Source organism: Rhodnius prolixus, unplaced genomic scaffold (assembly GCF_049639745.1).
Source record: "Rhodnius prolixus isolate KJV_2025 unplaced genomic scaffold, Rpr scaffold_20, whole genome shotgun sequence".
Lineage (NCBI taxonomy): Eukaryota > Metazoa > Arthropoda > Insecta > Hemiptera > Reduviidae > Rhodnius > Rhodnius prolixus.
In genome coordinates this window covers 2,946,080-2,964,108 of record NW_027411595.1, presented here as the reverse complement: position 1 = coordinate 2,964,108, position 18,029 = coordinate 2,946,080, and the positions used below count along the sequence as shown (strand labels likewise).

General features: G+C 31.3%; 3 protein-coding genes across 3 annotated transcripts; 2 read left to right on the top strand and 1 right to left on the bottom strand.

The window, feature by feature from the left end:
• The first annotated feature begins 2,897 nt into the window (after window positions 1-2,897).
• On the top strand, window positions 2,898-3,862 carry LOC141451954 (uncharacterized). Its single transcript, XM_074123770.1, has one exon. It carries the CDS (start codon window positions 2,898-2,900, stop codon window positions 3,639-3,641), a length of 744 nt encoding a protein of 247 aa, XP_073979871.1. The 3' UTR covers window positions 3,642-3,862.
• A 974-nt stretch (window positions 3,863-4,836) lies between these two features.
• LOC141451971 (uncharacterized) lies at window positions 4,837-6,060 on the top strand. Its single transcript, XM_074123790.1, has one exon. It carries the CDS (start codon window positions 4,837-4,839, stop codon window positions 6,058-6,060), a length of 1,224 nt encoding a protein of 407 aa, XP_073979891.1.
• Window positions 6,061-6,916: 856 nt separating this feature from the next.
• LOC141451953 (uncharacterized) lies at window positions 6,917-12,133 on the bottom strand. Its single transcript, XM_074123768.1, has 3 exons — window positions 10,938-12,133; window positions 10,688-10,854; window positions 6,917-10,614 (listed from the first exon to the last, which is right to left on the bottom strand). The coding sequence occupies exons 1-3, from the start codon at window positions 10,944-10,946 to the stop codon at window positions 7,056-7,058; spliced, it is 3,735 nt and encodes a 1,244-aa protein (XP_073979869.1). The 5' UTR covers window positions 10,947-12,133; the 3' UTR covers window positions 6,917-7,055.
• Between the last annotated feature and the right edge of the window lie 5,896 nt (window positions 12,134-18,029).

Genomic DNA, 18,029 nt, shown 5'->3' with positions numbered 1-18,029 from the left:
CTAGTAAGAATGCTTCATTACTAGAATTTACTTCCGATGGTGTCATACCAACCGTACTGTGTACTTTGTTGTTGTAGGTATCTATGAGATCAGGTAAATGCTTTGTATAATTATAGCTTCCTCTGAGACTAAATAAGCGATACAACATAGATTTAAAGGTTCTATTAAATCTTTCTACAATTGAACTTTTAACTTGGCTGTAAGTACTATAGTGATTAATGTTGTGCTTCTTCATGAGTTTCGTGAAGGAAACATTGTAGAATTCCTTCCCATTATCAGTCTGAATATTTTTCGGTACTCTTCCACTTGAAATAAAAATATCATTCATAGCTTTAGTGATATCTTTAGCGCTTTTGGATTTAACAGGTTCCACCCAGGCGTACTTTGAAAAACAATCAATCACTGCTAATATATATTTGTAACCACTATTTTGACGAGCATATGGTATCATTTCCATTAAATCAGCTTGCCACAAATCATCAATACCTTTGAGCAATGTACGCCTTCGAGGGTAGCGTGAACGTGCTGGTCTGTGAAGTTCAACAACTACAGCCTCTTTGCTAGACATGACTTTATGGTTCAAAAATCGTTTTAAGCGTAGCAGCAGTTATAGGAACATTTGGATTCAATAAACTTATTCGATTCCTAAAAACAGTGAATAAACCGCGCACAAAATTATCTGTCACTTTTTTTCGGGCTTGGTCATACGTTTCTAAAAGATAACGTTTACTAACAAAGTGTTCTTGTAAATATGTATTTGTTACTAAATCTAACTCTTTTATATACTTTTCCAATTCTTTAGTTACAAATTGTTCAAGATAAATCTTATTAACAGCATCTGAACTATCAACTGGATTATTGATTCCAAGTAATCGTTTATTTTCAAAGTCGATATATTCTCCATCTTCATCATCACTAGCATGAAATACTGTTTTTAAGTGATGCAAAGGTCTACCAAACTTGTCTATAGACATATCGAAAACCAAACAACAACTGATAATTTATTCCACAAGTAATTCCTAATAAATAATATCTGCCTCTCTCAACTCTTCGATTATAGAATGAATTTCATTTCCATGTCCAGTGTGACCAGCATTTGTTGATGCATATAAGAGCCGAAGTCGATCCACTAATTCATTTGGATCATCCCAATGTTCATAAACATTTTGCCCCACATCCATACCTTTACCAGTAGTAGTGGTCGTATGTCTTAGACCGTATCTTCTTTTAATAGGCTTTGTTGCAATTGTAGTCCGAGGTGTCCTAGTAACTTGATCTGCGGTTGATGGTGGTGTGAAATAGGGTTGAGCCGACTGTTCACCCTTAGAAGGATAAAATAAAGGAGCTATTATATTTTTGTATTTGAATCCTTTGCTTGAGCTAAGATGTTTTTCATCACTAAATTGTTGTTTATGTGCGTTACTAACTTCTAAAATATCCTTATAATTTTCCAAATCTTCTACAGTGTATTTGTTAGGCTTTTTTAAAAATAATAATTGTAATAACCCAGGAGTACCTTTATACCAGTTTCCATTTACATTGATATCATTATCCTCAATGGCTACCTGTGCATTTCCTATCGTCATGCCTCCAGTAGGTAACACTCTAATGCCGTATCTATCATCTAGATCTTTAGTATCTGAAGTCATATGTTTCAATAAATATGGTTTTATTAAAGATCCTATATCTTCTACTTCTTCTAAGCTTTTCTCCAATTCCTCTTTACTATGTATTTGTTTTATTTGCTCTAGAGGAGAATCATCATCTTCAAACGTCTCTTCTTCCATTTTAATATCTAAAACATCCTTTCGTGGTATAGGAGTTGAAGCTTTAAGCGGTAATTTTACTTCTTCTTCTTCTTTGAGCGGTAATTTAACATATTCTTCAAGTGATGTCGTAGAAGTCGAAGCGTCAGATTTTAAAGCGGCTTTTTTAGAACGCTTTTTATTCTGTTCAACTAACTCTTGAAGCGGTTTTGTAATGGGCTTTAAACTTCTTTCCAGATCTTGCTGTGATAATTGAAGACCTCTCTTTAAACTTTTGAATTTTTCTCGCAGAGATTTAGAAGTTTTGATAAGATGTTGTGTAACTTTAGGATCCATAATGAAAAATGATAGACCGATGGAAAATATTGCTCTATATATAGATGTATGTATCTAAACCTTTTCGAAATCTACCATTGTGTACGTCTCTTGTTTTATCTATTGTTAGAAAACTGTACGGTGCATCCCAGCAGACCTCACACATTTCTTTAAAACTATTAAATGACACACTTGGTGAACTTACATGATCGTTATAGATATGCCTTAAATTTAAATCATCCTGCGTAAAAATTATAATAAAATTGGCATTATCACGTATAAGATGTTTAGGAATCCTTGCATAGCTTTGTGTTAAATAGAAACAATCAATTCCTCTATGCCTACCCATACTGAAATACTGTCTGATTATATCCTGTTGATCCATTGCAATATCATCAAATACTATGATAGAATTCTTTTCAGCATTGTCAGGAGTGATTACCTGCTGCGTATCGTTGATTTTGTGAAAACCTATTTCTGGTACTAATTTGAATACGTTTTCTAAATATAAATACTTTTCTTGTTGGAGAGATCGGCTACATAAGTACACATTTCCAAATTTTAACCCATTCGGTTGTAAAAGCAAACATGCTATGAGATTAGTTTTACCAGACCCCGAACTACCACAAATAAGTGCACGTATATTATCAGGCAACAATTGGCCATGGTGACCTTCATTTGCTTCCTGTTCTTCACCTGAAGGAATCACGTTATAAACAGGTAGACGTTCACGTTGTTTCTCCAAACGCATACTGATGATGATGGGTCTAATTCACAACCTATATAAGCATAATCAGAGCGAAAATAGTCATCATAATGAGAAAGAAAACAACGGGTAAAGGTCTAATAAATTCAGTGATTAACAAGCTTCCATTTGAAGCGCATATTCCAGGATATAGATTTTGTGGCCCCGGAACTAAATTACAAGAAAGATTAAGCCGTGGTGATAAAGGTGTTAACCCTCTAGACGAAGCCTGTAAGGAACACGACATTGCATATTTTAAAAACAAAGATTTGAACTCAAGGCATAAAGCTGATCGCATCTTAGCGGAAAAAGCTTGGCAAAGAACAAAGTCAAGTGACTCATCTTTTGGTGAAAAAGCTGCTGCTTGGGCTGTTACTAACGCTATGAAAATGAAAATAAAATTGGGAGGAGGTGATGGTATCAAGAAGAAGAAAAAAACTTACAAAGATGTAATAAGTGCTGCTCGCGTCACATCGCCTACATCAATTAGTGGAGCCTCCAAAGCGGCACTCAAAAAAGCTAAAAAGTTTTTATCAAAATCAAAACTAGACAAAATACCAAGAATATTACCAGTTCCAAGAACTGGAGGTATTCTCCCTTTTCTGGTACCATTATTTGCAGGTTTATCTGCTCTTGGAAGTCTAGCAGGTGGAGCAGCTGCGGTTGCTAAGGCAGTTAAAGATACGAGAGATGCTAGAGACCGTCTAGAGGAAATGAGGCGTCACAATCTGAAGATGGAGGAGCAAAAAATTGGCCAAGGTTTCTACCTTAAACCTTATAAAAAAGGATATGGTCTTTATATTAAGCAATATTGACTACTACTACCTAACAGAGCTCTCACAAATATAGAGTTGATGAAATTTGCCAAAAACGTACCTCATTTTAGAGGTGTTTATATGCGTGATTCTTTGCCAAGTTATCCTAAAACTAATGAATGTGCTATTGTAAATCTAGATTCAGTGAAAAACATAGGTACTCATTGGGTCGCCTATATTAAAAAAAATAATAAAGTAATTTATTTCGATCCTTATGGAAATCTAAGACCACCGTTAGAACTTTTACATTATTTCAGAAACTGTGATATTACATACAATCGTAGAAGATATCAAGATTGGAATACACCATATTGTGGGCATTTATGTTTGAAATTTCTATATAATAACGATGAATAAGCATTTACGGAATTCAGTCATGTCGTACACCTTTACCTTAACAGGAGCTTCAAGCATTCTTAGTGCAGATCTTTTTCCACCAATTAATTTATTAGACAGTGGTGGTGATTATAGCATTGGTTTATTAAGTTTTCAGTCATACAATTCCATACCGAATATCATTGAAGGAGTTAACAATCTTTTTCATTATGGAGACAATGTTATTAGTTTACCTACCGGAACTTATGAAGTGGAAGCTATAGCACGTTATCTTAAATCACATATAAGTTCTACAGATTCATTGAAATTGAAAGGTAATACCAACACATTGAAGGTGGAATTAACATGTACACAACCTGTTTACTTCAATAAAGAACATTCGATCGGCCCTTTACTGGGCTTTACTAAACATGAGGTGTTAGAAAAAATGATCGCTCATAAATCAGACGAAATTGTACAGATTCATAGTGTCAATACAGTTGCAATTAACTGTAATATAGCATCCGGTTCATATAGAAACGGGAAACCAGGACATACTATATATGAATTTTCACCAATAGTTCCTCCAGGATTTAAAATCGTACAAGAACCTTCTCCAGTCATTTACTTTCCAGTTATCGGTGAAGTAATCAACAATATAACACTTGTTATAACAGATCAAAACCAGAACTTAGTGGATTTTAGTGGAGAAACAATTACCATCAGATTACATCTAAAGAAAAATGGGTATTGATTTTCGAAAGTATAAAATGGATTACGCTGAAGTGAAATCAACTAGTATTCAACGGTCACCTTACCGAGCGTTAACACCATCAAATATTTACTTCCTACAAAGTATAGGACTTTTGATTAAACCAAAATGGAAGAAATACTAAATGTGGATAAAAAAGTGAGTTTTGAGGAGAGAATAACGGACTTTGAGTTTCACTCTCATCAGCCTTACAATCAATCATTAGAAAATTCTGACGAAATAATAATTGCAGTTCAACAGCAAGACATCTTCACTGTTCCATCCAAGAGTTTTCTCTACATTCAAGGACAACTGGTCCAAGAAGGAGTAGCATCTATAGATCCAAGTGTATTGAGTTTAGTGAGAAATGGATTTTTGTTTTTGTTTGACGAAATCAAGTATCAGTTGAATGGTGTATTAATTGACCATGTTCGGAATCCTGGAACTGTTAGTACTTTAAAAAATTATGCATCTCTTAGCCCAGACAAGGCATTAGGATTAGAAATGAGTGGTTGGATGATGCCTGCTGAATATGTGAAATTGGCAGATGAAAAAGGCAATTTTGATGCTTGTATCCCCCTAGACATTGTAATGGGTTTCTTCGAAGATTACAATCAAATAATTCTACAAGGAAAACATGAATTAATTCTACATCGCAGCAGAACAGATAATGATTGTATAAGAGTTTTAGGGGATCATACCAATGTTAAGGCATCTATTAAACTGAAGTCTGTACAATGGAAAATGCCTTACGTTAAGGTTTCTGACGAACAAAGGTTAAAATTTTTAAATTTCATCAACAAAGGAAAAACGGTTCATATGGCATTCCGTACATGGGATTTAATAGAATATCCTTCTCTACCTGTAACAAAGAAGCATACTTGGGCAGTGAAAACTACAACAAATTTGGAAAAACCACGATATGTCATAATTGCATTTCAAACAAACAAAAAGAATAATATACAAAGTGATATGTCTCAGTTCAATCATTGTAATATATCAAATGTTAAATTGCATTTAAATTCTGAGGTTTATCCTTATGATGATCTTAACATAGACTTCTCCAAGAATCACTTTTCAATTCTATACCATATGTATCAAAAATTTCAAATGAGTTATTATGCGAAGGAAAATGAACCTATTTTAAGCAAAGAACAATTCAGGGATGAAGCTCCTATTATTGTAATAGACTGTTCTCGTCAGTCTGAGGCAATTAGATCATCTTCAGTTGACATTAGAATAGAAATGGAAGCATCAGAAACTTTTAAACCAGATACAACAGCCTACGCTTTAATTTTTCATGATTCATTAGTTGAATATAATCCACTGACAGGTTTAGTTAGAAGAATTTAATTGGTTAGAGTGGGGGAAAGAATCATATAAGTGTAGAGCTGTACACGGTTGCTTATAGTTCACCAATATGCATGCCGCAGTGATAGATATTCAATGTTATCAAAGCGATGATCCTACTTTCATCGTAAAGGAGCTGGCAATTGTTGACGTCACCGGTCAACAGAAACATTGGATGTTCAAACCGCCCTCATATGGAAACCCGTACTCACCACCCAATAGATGGGTGTACAGAAACCTACATGGAATCAATTGGGAAGATGGCGACATGGATTATTCTGAATTTGACAATGTTTTAAAGGATGAAACTAAAAACTACACCTACCTCTATGTAAAAGGAGTTGAAAAGAGCAAGTTCTTGGGGGATATTATGGAAAAAACTGTGTATAATCTTCAAGATTTTGGATGCCCCAGCTTAAAACAACTTTGCAAACAGCATTATTCAACCAAATGTGACTATCATTGCGGAACTAAATATAACTGTGCTTTGCACTTTAGTAAAATATTAGTGCATTGGCTGCTGAACAACTACTCCAAAGTTGATTTTACTAATTCTAGTGTTCGGGAGAAATCTTTCAGCGGGTGGAAATTAACTGTAAGTCCGGAATTACTTGCCTTTAACGGCTACATCAAGATAAGAGACGATTGTGTTCAATGTATTTATTGTGGACTACAGATTTTAGAAGATGTAATTAAAGAATGTCCATGTAAATTACACAGTATTCATAATCAAAATTGTATATTGCTTAAAAAACATGGTATTAAATAAATGTATTTTTTTAAATAAAAAGAATGGTAATTTTTTTTCTATCCTTTTTATTTTTATTTTAAACTTAGGGAAGAAATAACACATTTCTTAATTATTTTTGTTCTTTATTAGCATAAAACAAAATACATATAATCAATATTACATTTTATAATATGAATATTACTTATCACTAATTTAATACAAAAAAAAGTAAAATAAATATTTGTATAATCATCATTGACCATTTCATCTATTCATTTAAAATATGCCCCAGAGCTCGAGTATTAATTGAATCAACTATGTACCTTTTATTATCTAGGGGACATAAACTTACTTTATTCTGTTCTACAGTCATCATAAGGTGATGCTTACTTCTAAACATAATCATTGAATGTCTAATTGCTTCGTTTGTCAGTAAGCAAGCAATATAATCATCAAACTTTATGGAATGTTTTAGAACCGGCTTTTTTACCCCTTTTGCTTTTTTTATTATTTTGGAATCTCCCATTCGAAGCGAATACATTTTTGGACGGAGTCCAATAAATTCTGTTATTATTTCACCTGCAGCTTCATCCTTAAATTTACCTATAGCTGCTTTATTCTTTTGTAATTCATTAATTATATCACATGACGCTATATCTTTGAATTCCTGACGAAAGATTTGAATCAATGGGTGGTCTGATGTGGTGGGATAGTTGGACAAATCTAAATAATTTCGCATCAGCAGTGAATCTTTAAATAAATTATCTGTTTCAATGAGGTAAATATATGCATCGGTATCCATATAGCAGAGATGTAATCTATCAGGCCCATAAAATGGAAGCATTACATCATAATGATACCAGTACATATGTAATTTCGATAAATCCAAAACACTAAGACCTATGTAAATAGGTTTATTAAAAAGAATACTATTCTTGGCTAAATGTACAGCCGCCAGAGATTTGTTGTATATAACATAGTCTAGACAGTCAGGTCGAGCTATTAATTTTTCTAACTTCAGCGAATTTGATACGAGTTTGATAGAAATTCTACGTCGAACATTCTCCATAGTTTTACCAAAAACTGAATTATTAAACAATTTGTATAAGTCCTTTTCAAACTGATTTGTAGCTTTCTTACGCAGTTCCGTGTTATGCTGTATATAAGGTGCTAACCACGCTGACTGTTGGAATTGCAAAACTTTATTGATTCGCGTTAATTTTAAACCATGTGCTAACGCCTGTTTTAAGACCATATAATGGCAAACATAGTTTTTACGAGGTCTAAAGTGTGGTATTAATTTAGTTTGCCCATCTACTAAAGTATTCTCTGCTAAGAATGGCAAATCATTATGACTGTTATGGAGTTCAGGTGGATACTCGATGTCAACGTCTAATATATATCCTATTTCATCACATTCTCCTAGACTATGCAAATTTATACTGTCCGGTTCAACCCATTTGAAATCACCAGATGGGAGGAATTTAGTCATTGCGAAACCGTATAAATTGTTGCAATCTTGGTATGTGATAAAAGTTGTCGGCAATGAAGGGTTATAATCATCCATGAAATGATTATTAGCTTCAGCATATCTCTTTGTTACCTGTGAAATTCCACCCTTCACCCCCTTCTCTATCATCAAAATTTGGTCATACTCAGTGAGGAGTTGTAATTTACAATGAGTTAACCTTAACATGGCATCCCAAGACAAACCTGGTAGGGTGAAATAATAAGCCGGGTCAAGTTTATGAGAACCAATAGTTACAGTTCTAAAGTGCTCAAATACGTCCGACAGAATTAGTACATCAATTTTCAAATATAAATCACTATATTCCCCCAGAGTTTTGCATGAAAATGCATCCCAAACGTTGAGGGCGTGTTGATAATCGTCTTCACTTATATCTTCACTCTTAACGCTACTATAAAACATTTCTTTAGGGGGTAATGAATTATCGCCTAACCTGTCCCAACTTGAAATATATTCATATGGGAATACACCTTTCCTAGTCACCAAACGCATCACGTCCGGACTGAAGAATTTTGATGTTTCTGTTAAATTTGCAAGGTTTTTCACTAAGCTATCCAAACTGGAGGCCATAAATCGAAATGTATCAATAAACCTTAACTTCATTTTTTCACTGACATTTTTTGTAAAAGAGATATACCGCTCCCCCGAAGTGGGGATGACGAATATTTCTCTATCATCAAATCCTAATTGGGCGATTAAAAAATGTGCGTCATAACCACTAAGATTATGGCAGAATACTGGTACAAAATTTAGTTTTCTACATAGCAAATTACATGTGTTATGTGCGGGGCCTCGATAAACGCCTGAAATGTGTGAATGATCCTTTACCTTTGCATTTTCATCAGTAAAAGATCTATCGCACATGTAACATGTACTGGCGCAGTTGAAATTTTCTTCTTCTTCATGAGTTAGGGGTTTAATGGGTGTGTTAATGTTGTACAGATTCTCCACAGCTTCGGCAATTCTCTTTAAATATAAGATACATTCTTTAGCCGCATCTGGTCCTCTGTATATGAATGGTTCTTTGGGAAGACTATGGTCTATAGCATCTAATTCATCGCTTATTTTAATGTAAACACCGAAACTCATTGGTGTGTGTAAGTGAGTAATTGTAGTGTATGATTCATCAGGGTTAGGATTACAAGTGCTCACCGGTTCCAGTATAGTTTCAAAATCTAAGTAAATTACGACAGGGACTCTCTGTATGTAACCCCCATGTTCAAATTCAATATATGGTTTTTTTGTTGGTAACTCAACTCTGGCAGGTTTGTGTGTGTAACAGAATAATTTATGGTCTTCGTATCGAGATTCCCCGTTGTAACGTTCATCAAAATGGGTGAAACATCTTTTACATATATATTTTGATGATTTGCGTTTGGATATTTGCTTACTGACAAGCCTATTAAAATTTTTTATATAAACATAGTGGTAATTGTTATTTGAATTTAGCAGTAACAGATCGCGATGGTCGTCTAATTCCTTATAAACTACCTTTAGAGGATACACATCATTGTTATCATCCAGGCCAAATACATTGATGGAAATATTATTAACAGATTCAAATTTGTTAACGTCTTTAAGAGGGCTTGGGAAATTTACACAAGAAAAATTATATTTACTCTCCAATGATTTGTATTTGTTTGGACGCCCCGAATTTTTCCCATCAATAAATTTGGCCAGTATTGCATATAAAAAGCATTTATTATCAAAATTTTTGACATTTATACATGCCTTCTTGCTCTCAATAGATTTAGGCAAAGGTAAATATGTTGTAGCTTTTAAAGGATTGTGTTTGCTTACCCTCACTCTTAGTCCATCCACTGAAACCAGTGACCAACCACTCTTGGTCATAGCCGCTTCTTCTAGTTCTTTCTTTAATTTGCTGAAGGCTATATCTAGAAAGCTGTTGACGTCATCGGCTAGGTATATTGCTTTGTTAGATGTTTTCAACGCCTTTTCGATTTTCTCTCCATGTATATTTTCAAAAGTGCAGTCCACCCACAGATTAAATTTTATGGATGAATGCGTTACCAAACTTTGATGAATAATGTCTAGAATTTTTGAACGTACGCTTTCTAGAAATATTGGAAGATCCATACAACTTGGTGAGCGTACAAAATATGACGCAAGACGTCCCTGAAAAGCGGTCTCATACGGTGTTACATTATTTAGCCCTGTGGATAATCCCAAGAGCTCTTTTCTGGAAGGTTCTCCCAATCTTGATCTTTTACTTCCACAGACAGCTTCATGTAAACGGCCATTGTGTATATCAGCTTGTACACAGTTACAATGCCTGCACCTGAGAAGAAAACAAATTAATAATACGTAAATAATTACAACTTCATTTATTTATTTATTTATTTATTACTTACATGTAGCGGCCTCTGGCTGTACACTTCTTCTTATGAATTTGAAGATCTTTTTTGTAAAAATACGCTTTTCCGCATGTGCAGCCATATTTTTCACGCTCACCGTGAGTTAAAGCTCTATGAAGTTTAAACTGATAGGAGTTTTCAAAATTAATGTTGCACTCTTTGCACTGAAAAGATAAGAAGCTTTTCTTTTTTTTTTTTTTTGACTTTGATATGCTAACGCATGAGTAATAATAATGGTAAAACTTACATGAACCATGATGATGAGAGCTGATGAAAAGGTATTTATTTTACTTTTTTCTTTTTATTTATTATTATTCTTAGTATCGGCTAAAGCAATAATTCTAATATGAACTTCCGCCTTGTTAGAAGGCAAATGCGTAGTCTAATGTAAAAGATTTTTAGTGTTCTAATCATGAATTTAGCAATTTAAGAAGCATAAATAACTATTCATATTAACCATTAAATTTAATATATAAAAAAACACGGACACGCTAAAATCCATAACCGCTTAACAAATAAGTAATTTTTAAAAAATTTTCAAATAAGTTTTTTTTTAATTATTGAAAAATTGATGTTTACTCAAACTCTAATTTAAAAGAATTATTTACACCGATTCCTCGGTATATTAAAGACATTTCTAATGTTTTATAGTTATTTATCATTCGATCAGATATTTTTAATCCATACGCTTTTGGTAGAAAACATTTAATAAATTTTAATTCATCTTGTAACTTTACCACTACCGCATTGCCTACTTTGGTATCAACACGAACTATTGAAACGATTGGGTATTTTTTATCTATTTGAAGTTCTTTTATAGATTTTGTTTCGACTATATCATATTTCACAGAATTTAAGGCTGATTTTAGATCAGACATCTGTGAAAAAAAGAAGAAAGTATTACATAATATTAGGAATTACATATAGCAAGATTGAAGTGTATACCTACATAAAAAAATATTGTGATTAGGTACTCACTCTGACAAGGCTGAAGTTCTCACAGACCGACCTCAATGAAAATGAAGTGAAGAGCTTAAAGAAGGCTCCTTTATATACAATGCATGACCACAATATTAAATATATATATATTTAGCTACTTTTTGTTGTATTTATTTAAGTTTGTTACGTTGGTAGTAAAGTTTACCACGCATATATATATTTAGCTGCTTTTTGCTGTATTTATTTTAGTTTGTTACGTGGGTAATAAAGTTTACCAGATGTACGCTAAACAGCATATACACGTATGTAAATGAGTATGCAATTTATTTGTATTGTGAATTCATTTCAGTATTCCTAGTAAGGTAATGCCAGTAGGCGTGATTTAAATGTCTAAAACAACCTGTATATGCATTTGAGATGCACAACTTATAAGAGATCGCAAAACATGAATCTCCTAGTTTATGACTGCATACATTGTTAGTTGAAGTTAAGTACTGAGCAACGAGTGGGAGCACTGGAATATTTAATAATTGCTTTAAATGTAGCATAGTAATTTCCAGTAAAATATTATTTAAATATTTTATTTTCACAATTCAAATCAACTATTATTTAGTTTTAACTAATATGGACATAGATAGGACGAGTTAGATGAAGTACTAACCAACCAGTGGGAGCACTGGAATATTTAATAATTGCTTTAAATGTAGCATGGTAATTTCCAGTAAAATATTATTTAAATATTTTATTTTCACAATTCAAATCAACTATTATTTAGTTTTAACTAATATGGACATAGATAGGACGAGTTAGATGAAGTACTAACCAACCAGTGGGAGCACTGGAATATTTAATAATTGCTTTAAATGTAGCATAGTAATTTCCAGTAAAATATTATTTAAATATTTTATTTTCACAATTCAAATCAACTATTATTTAGTTTTAACTAATATGGACATAGATAGGACGAGTTAGATGAAGTACTAACCAACCAGTGGGAGCACTGGAATATTTAATAATTGCTTTAAATGTAGCATAGTAATTTCCAGTAAAATATTATTTAAATATTTTATTTTCACAATTCAAATCAACTATTATTTAGTTTTAACTAATATGGACATAGATAGGACGAGTTAGATGAAGTACTAACCAACCAGTGGGAGCACTGGAATATTTAATAATTGCTTTAAATGTAGCATAGTAATTTCCAGTAAAATATTATTTAAATATTTTATTTTCACAATTCAAATCAACTATTATTTAGTTTTAACTAATATGGACATAGATAGGACGAGTTAGATGAAGTACTAACCAACCAGTGGGAGCACTGGAATATTTAATAATTGCTTTAAATGTAGCATAGTAATTTCCAGTAAAATATTATTTAAATATTTTATTTTCACAATTCAAATCATCTATTATTTAGTTTTAACTAATATGGACATAGATAGGACGAGTTAGATGAAGTACTAACCAACCAGTGGGAGCACTGGAATATTTAATAATTGCTTTAAATGTAGCATGGTAATTTCCAGAAAAATATTATTTAAATATTTTATTTTCACAATTCAAATCATCTATTATTTAGTTTTAACTAATATGGACATAGATAGGACGAGTTAGATGAAGTACTAACCAACCAGTGGGAGCACTGGAATATTTAATAATTGCTTTAAATGTAGCATAGTAATTTCCAGTAAAATATTATTTAAATATTTTATTTTCACAATTCAAATCAACTATTATTTAGTTTTAACTAATATGGACATAGATAGGACGAGTTAGATGAAGTACTAACCAACCAGTGGGAGCATTGGAATATTTAATAATTGCTTTAAATGTAGCATAGTAATTTCCAGTAAAATATTATTTAAATATTTTATTTTCACAATTCAAATCAACTATTATTTAGTTTTAACTAATATGGACATAGATAGGACGAGTTAGATGAAGTACTAACCAACCAGTGGGAGCACTGGAATATTTAATAATTGCTTTAAATGTAGCATAGTAATTTCCAGTAAAATATTATTTAAATATTTTATTTTCACAATTCAAATCAACTATTATTTAGTTTTAACTAATATGGACATAGATAGGACGAGTTAGATGAAGTACTAACCAACCAGTGGGAGCACTGGAATATTTAATAATTGCTTTAAATGTAGCATAGTAATTTCCAGTAAAATATTATTTAAATATTTTATTTTCACAATTCAAATCAACTATTATTTAGTTTTAACTAATATGGACATAGATAGGACGAGTTAGATGAAGTACTAACCAACCAGTGGGAGCACTGGAATATTTAATAATTGCTTTAAATGTAGCATAGTAATTTCCAGTAAAATATTATTTAAATATTTTATTTTCACAATTCAAATCAACTATTATTTAGTTTTAACTAATATGGACATAGATAGGACGAGTTAGATGAAGTACTAACCAACCAGTGGGAGCACTGGAATATTTAATAATTGCTTTAAATGTAGCATAGTAATTTCCAGTAAAATATTATTTAAATATTTTATTTTCACAATTCAAATCATCTATTATTTAGTTTTAACTAATATGGACATAGATAGGACGAGTTAGATGAAGTACTAACCAACCAGTGGGAGCACTGGAATATTTAATAATTGCTTTAAATGTAGCATGGTAATTTCCAGAAAAATATTATTTAAATATTTTATTTTCACAATTCAAATCATCTATTATTTAGTTTTAACTAATATGGACATAGATAGGACGAGTTAGATGAAGTACTAACCAACCAGTGGGAGCACTGGAATATTTAATAATTGCTTTAAATGTAGCATGGTAATTTCCAGAAAAATATTATTTAAATATTTTATTTTCACAATTCAAACCATCTATTATTTAGTTTTAACTAATATGGACATAGATAGGACGAGTTAGATGAAGTACTAACCAACCAGTGGGAGCACTGGAATATTTAATAATTGCTTTAAATGTAGCATTTTAATTTCCAGAAAAATATTATTTAAATATTTTATTTTCACAATTCAAATCAACTATTATTTAGTTTTAACTAATATGGACATAGATAGGACGAGTTAGATGAAGTACTAACCAACCAGTGGGAGCACTGGAATATTTAATAATTGCTTTAAATGTAGCATGGTAATTTCCAGAAAAACATTATTTAAATATTTTATTTTCACAATTCAAATCATCTATTATTTAGTTTTAACTAATATGGACATAGATAGGACGAGTTAGATGAAGTACTAACCAACCAGTGGGAGCACTGGAATATTTAATAATTGCTTTAAATGTAGCATAGTAATTTCCAGTAAAATATTATTTAAATATTTTATTTTCACAATTCAAATCATCTATTATTTAGTTTTAACTAATATGGACATAGATAGGACGAGTTAGATGAAGTACTAACCAACCAGTGGGAGCACTGGAATATTTAATAATTGCTTTAAATGTAGCATAGTAATTTCCAGTAAAATATTATTTAAATATTTTATTTTCACAATTCAAATCATCTATTATTTAGTTTTAACTAATATGGACATAGATAGGACGAGTTAGATGAAGTACTAACCAACCAGTGGGAGCACTGGAATATTTAATAATTGCTTTAAATGTAGCATAGTAATTTCCAGTAAAATATTATTTAAATATTTTATTTTCACAATTCAAATCATCTATTATTTAGTTTTAACTAATATGGACATAGATAGGACGAGTTAGATGAAGTACTAACCAACCAGTGGGAGCACTGGAATATTTAATAATTGCTTTAAATGTAGCATAGTAATTTCCAGTAAAATATTATTTAAATATTTTATTTTCACAATTCAAATCATCTATTATTTAGTTTTAACTAATATGGACATAGATAGGACGAGTTAGATGAAGTACTAACCAACCAGTGGGAGCACTGGAATATTTAATAATTGCTTTAAATGTAGCATAGTAATTTCCAGTAAAATATTATTTAAATATTTTATTTTCACAATTCAAATCATCTATTATTTAGTTTTAACTAATATCGACATAGATAGGACGAGTTAGATGAAGTACTAACCAACCAGTGGGAGCACTGGAATATTTAATAATTGCTTTAAATGTAGCATAGTAATTTCCAGTAAAATATTATTTAAATATTTTATTTTCACAATTCAAATCATCTATTATTTAGTTTTAACTAATATGGACATAGATAGGACGAGTTAGATGAAGCACTAACCAACCAGTGGGAGCACTGGAATATTTAATAATTGCTTTAAATGTAGCATAGTAATTTCCAGTAAAATATTATTTAAATATTTTATTTTCACAATTCAAATCAACTATTATTTAGTTTTAACTAATATGGACTTAGATAGGACGAGTTAGATGAAGTACTAACCAACCAGTGGGAGCACTGGAATATTTAATAATTGCTTTAAATGTAGCATAGTAATTTCCAGTAAAATATTATTTAAATATTTTATTTTCACAATTCAAATCATCTATTATTTAGTTTTAACTAATATGGACATAGATAGGACGAGTTAGATGAAGTACTAACCAACCAGTGGGAGCACTGGAATATTTAATAATTGCTTTAAATGTAGCATAGTAATTTCCAGTAAAATATTATTTAAATATTTTATTTTCACAATTCAAATCATCTATTATTTAGTTTTAACTAATATGGACATAGATAGGACGAGTTAGATGAAGTACTAACCAACCAGTGGGAGCACTGGAATATTTAATAATTGCTTTAAATGTAGCATAGTAATTTCCAGTAAAATATTATTTAAATATTTTATTTTCACAATTCAAATCAACTATTATTTAGTTTTAACTAATATGGACATAGATAGGACGAGTTAGATGAAGTACTAACCAACCAGTGGGAGCACTGGAATATTTAATAATTGCTTTAAATGTAGCATAGTAATTTCCAGTAAAATATTATTTAAATATTTTATTTTCACAATTCAAATCAACTATTATTTAGTTTTAACTAATATGGACATAGATAGGACGAGTTAGATGAAGTACTAACCAACCAGTGGGAGCACTGGAATATTTAATAATTGCTTTAAATGTAGCATGGTAATTTCCAGAAAAATATTATTTAAATATTTTATTTTCACAATTCAAATCAACTATTATTTAGTTTTAACTAATATGGACATAGATAGGACGAGTTAGATGAAGTACTAACCAACCAGTGGGAGCACTGGAATATTTAATAATTGCTTTAAATGTAGCATAGTAATTTCCAGTAAAATATTATTTAAATATTTTATTTTCACAATTCAAATCAACTATTATTTAGTTTTAACTAATATGGACATAGATAGGACGAGTTAGATGAAGTACTAACCAACCAGTGGGAGCACTGGAATATTTAATAATTGCTTTAAATGTAGCATGGTAATTTCCAGAAAAATATTATTTAAATATTTTATTTTCACAATTCAAATCATCTATTATTTAGTTTTAACTAATATGGATGGGCGAGAGAGAGAGAGAGATGTACCTTAATAGTGTGGAGAGAAGAGAAAGATGCACCTTAAGAGGGGGGAGAGAAAAGAAAGATGCACCTTAAGAGTGTGGAGAGAAGAGAAAGATCCATCTTAAGAGAGTGGAGAGAAGGATAGAGCAGGAATAAACTGCACCCGCCACCCCTACTTCATCCTAGTCCGCCATCTTTACTGAGCCAGAAGCCTCCTTTTTACTCTACTCTAATTTTTGTTATAAATCTAATTGAAAAAGTGATTTAGGTGATATAAGTGATTTATTTAGATTTAAAAGTGATTTTGAATGCATACCTTATGTCGTTTCATGAATATGTCAATTACTGGTCCCACCCCATGTCAAACACTGGTTCCACTGAAAATTCGGTATGTCAATTACTGGGTCATTGACATACTTCCAAAAAAAATCATTTTTGGTTGACATATAGATCGAATTTACTGCTTTTAAAATATTAATAAAATAGAATACATCCTACTGGAGCTGTACAACTTTACAGCCTACACCTGGAGCCAAAATAACGGAAGTTATTCTATCTTAAACTCGATTTTTTTCTTAAGCAGTCAATTACTGGTCCCTTCACCCTAAATAGATATATAACTGGTTGTGCTGAGCCTTTTTTGATATTGTTAACAGTGGACACTTTAGAAAAAATTAGTAATATCTTTTATTTTACTCCATTTTTATTTAAGCTCTCCATTTAAGGGATTCTCTCCAAATTAGTTAAATAAGCAATAATTTAATATTATGTACTAGTTATCCAAGAGTGTGCTATTTTTTTTATATTTTTTTTTTTTATTTTCATTTATATTTTTATATACATAAGTTGTAACTTTTCTTTTATTTATTCTTAGTTCATAGTTTTAGTTTAACCCAGAATTGTATATTA

What these genes read in the sequence shown, in the direction of transcription:
- LOC141451954 (XM_074123770.1), top strand. Translation starts at nt 2,898, where the DNA reads ATGAGAAAGAAAACAACGGGTAAAGGTCTAATAAATTCAGTGATTAAC.
- LOC141451953 (XM_074123768.1), bottom strand. An exon ending in ACAGCCAGAGGCCGCTACAT is followed by an intron (nt 10,615 to 10,687) that starts GTAAGTAATAAA and finishes TTTTCTTCTCAG; the next exon opens with GTGCAGGCATTGTAACTGTG.
- LOC141451971 (XM_074123790.1), top strand. Translation starts at nt 4,837, where the DNA reads ATGGAAGAAATACTAAATGTGGATAAAAAAGTGAGTTTTGAGGAGAGA.